Source organism: Gavialis gangeticus, unplaced genomic scaffold (genome assembly GCF_001723915.1).
Source record: "Gavialis gangeticus isolate Ggan-Ray unplaced genomic scaffold, GavGan_comp1, whole genome shotgun sequence".
NCBI classification, from domain to species: domain Eukaryota; kingdom Metazoa; phylum Chordata; order Crocodylia; family Gavialidae; genus Gavialis; species Gavialis gangeticus.
In genome coordinates, this window is record NW_017729032.1 from 218,216,911 (window position 1) to 218,220,091 (window position 3,181).

Consider the following 3,181-nt stretch of genomic DNA (forward strand, 5'->3'; position numbering starts at 1 on the left):
GTCAGCTAGGGTCAAAGGATCCCAGCAAGATAAGTGTCCAAATGTTTCTTGAAAGTGTCCAGAGTAGATGCTTGCACCATCTCTGGGGGAAGTCTGTTCCAGGCCCTTGTGGCTCAGACAGTGAAGAAGTTTTTCCTTACGTCCAGCCTAAAATGGTCTTGCAGGAGTTTGTGACCATTGGACCTTGTCATCCCGTGGGGTGCTCCGGTGAACAGGTGTTTCCCCCAGATCCTGATGCACACCCCTTATGTACTTATAGGCTGCCACCATGTCACCCCTGAGCCTGCGCTTCTCCAGGCTGAAGAGTCCCGTAGCTTGCAGCCTGTCTTCATAAGGCCTGTTCTCTTCCCCTCTGATCATGCGCGTGGCTTTCCTCTGGATTCTTTCAAGCTTCTCCACGTCCTTCCTAAGGTGAATGAATACAGAACAAATCAAGGAAAATACTGGAGAATGTAAGCAGGCAACCATAGTAATTCATTGCAGGGAGCCTAGTTAGGTTGTAAACAATTGGTGGCATAGTCTTTCTCTTCTTGCTCCTTCATCAGGCACCCTATTCTTTGCTAGTACCATCCTGATGAAAAAGAGCAGTAATAACCCTAAGAAAAATAAGTGGGTTTTTAGGAGCAATTTGAAGAAGGAGATGGGGATTTTTTATGGGATGATGGGACCATTTTGACAGTGGCTTAAAATTTAATAAACTCCAAGACATTCTTGGTTTTGCATAGTTTGATCAAGTTTCAGGTGCTGGTAACTAGCACATTCATTCCTGATCATTCTGGTTTGAGTAAAAATAAGTAATTGAGAAACTGCACAGAATTAGCTTTGTAGGATAGGAAATGGCTAAAGGAACACCATCAGCCTGAATTGGAAAAGTTTTAGGATGAATGAGAGAGATGTTTCTGAGGGAAACAGCTTCTACTGTAAGGTGTCTGGGATAATGAGCACAAGTGAAGGGAAAATTTAAATACTAATTTTTAACCTTTATAAATTGATCCTGCTTCTATAGTTGCTTTTGTTGCCATACTAAAGAACTGTTAACTAATGCCTTTACTTTTAATGGTATTTCAGGATCCTTTTATGGGGTCCAGCAGCTGTGGAACACCACAAGACTTGTAAGAGTCTAGGGAAGTCACTGTGGCAGCAGCCAAGCATGGAGGAAATTTTGTGTCTATTAGATCGAGAGATGATGATGAAGACTATTCTGCACTTCCCTCAGCATCGCCGTCTTCTGCCACCACAGGTACTTTGAACCAACTCTTAATATATTCTTTTACAATGTGGAAACAGCCCTTTGGACCTCTTTATTACTATCTTTACTCAAATCCAAGACAAGGTATTTTTCCCCTGTGGCCCCCCCCTTCCCTCCTGCCTGCCCGTATGGGGGTAAAAAACACTTGTCTTGGATTCGAATACAAGGCAGGGTGCCTGTGGGGGAGAGGTGCAGGTGGCTGCAGCAGTTCTGACTTCGACGCCTAAATCTGGGGCTGGAGTTGGAGTCACAGCAGCTGCCTTTACCCTTCTGCCTCCCCCATGCCTGCTTCTGACCCCTCATGCCCATCAGTTGCATCTCAGGGTGGGAACCTAAACTGTTGGTGTATGGCAGGGAAGGATGGGGGTGGGGGTCGGGTGTGCAGCTGCTTGCTTTTCTCCTAGAGCTTGCCCCCTGCTGCTGTTCCCCGCTGTAGCGGGGGTGTGAAGTACAAATTTTAGAAAACCCTCCAATATTTAGATTCAGTACATGGAAGATTATAACAAATGTATAGATTATCTATGTATAGAATATATTTATTGGGAGAGTTGTCTTGAATTCAAAGTTGTCTTCAGTTCGGGTAAATAAGGTAATAGTTTTCTGAATGTAATATTTTACATGCAATATTTTTATATGTAGTTTGCTTTGGAGAGACTTAACCAGACAGCTGGATTATTTAGCTGGCATCATTTCACAGATTATGGTTTTCCTATTCTATTTTGAGCAAAACATATTTTTTTAATTAATTGCAGTGTACACCACATTTCTCTTTCGATTTTTCCTGTGCAGCACCACTGAATTCATTGAGGTTGCCATGGTATAAAAGGGATCAAAATTTAACTTCTAGGTAACGATGTAAATTCACCTATAGTTTGATTCATTTGCACTGGATTTCCTAGACTAGTTTCCCTCTACCTTAGTTTGCTCATGCTACATGTGTTGGTCAAGGTAAACAATACTGAAAATCTGGCAGCAAAAGCCATATTTAAATACATTGTGGCTGGCAGCATTTTTTTTCTAATATTGACAGGGTTTTAATATTGTGGTGGGGTTGTTGCGCTAGTTTGAACTTAAAAACCTTTGTATTTTGGGTTTTGTTTCAGGAAGGACAAGTGCTGTTGTATAGGGATGAAAGTGTGAAGGATCTTAATGAGCTCTATGATCCCTGTTTTTTGCTTCAGCTCTTCAGTGAATTGACCAGACCAGGTAGAGTAAATGTTCATTTCACATTTTAAGCCGGTCTCCTGGGAACTATGTCGTCACAACTAAGGCAAGAATCAGTATTACTGCAAAGAAAGAGTTTCCCTAGTATTTGAGTATTTGTTTTTTTTAAACTATTCTGCAGTGTTATTTACTAACTTTTAGAGTAATTACAAATAACATTAAAAATCCTTCTTGCCAGTTAACAAATATTCTAAATAGTCTGTAGCTCCTGTAGTGACTTGGGTTGGAATTCAGGTAGTTGGAGATAGTCATAGGAGCCATACACAAAACCTGTACTAAGTTCTAATTTCTGGCCCTGACTCTACCAGCTCCACCATGTGATTTTAGACAGTTTATCAAAGGAGAAAAAAGGAATGAGAAAAATCATCACACCTAAGATGAACATGGGAGGGGAGAGGAATGAATACCTGGCTGAGGGCTTGTTTGGGGAGGTTTTAAATTGCAAGCAGAAATAGCTTGGCAAAAAGATAAAAGTCAGAACAGGCTTTGTGTTTACTGATCACAGGGCCAGCTTCTCTGTTTTTCTCTGTTTAAAAATAGTAAATTCTCTGATTTAAAAAAATTGTAAATTCTTCGATTAAAAAACCCAACATTTGCAATTAAAATGAAACACCACTACACATACACATACATGTACACGTACATGTACACAAACGTATGTATGTATGGATATGTATCAATTGAACACAATGTTTTATTGATATATTT

General features: G+C 40.6%; 1 protein-coding gene across 1 annotated transcript in view; it reads left to right on the forward strand.

Moving 5' to 3' along the window:
- The window catches only part of URB1 (URB1 ribosome biogenesis 1 homolog (S. cerevisiae)), a 178,260-nt gene that overhangs the window by 151,318 nt on the left and 23,761 nt on the right, over nucleotides 1–3,181 (forward strand). The window contains exons 30-31 of the mRNA XM_019523892.1: nucleotides 1,069–1,240; nucleotides 2,353–2,455. Of these exons, the coding sequence (XP_019379437.1) occupies nucleotides 1,069–1,240; nucleotides 2,353–2,455 (275 nt within the window). The remainder of the gene's footprint in view (nucleotides 1–1,068; nucleotides 1,241–2,352; nucleotides 2,456–3,181) is intronic.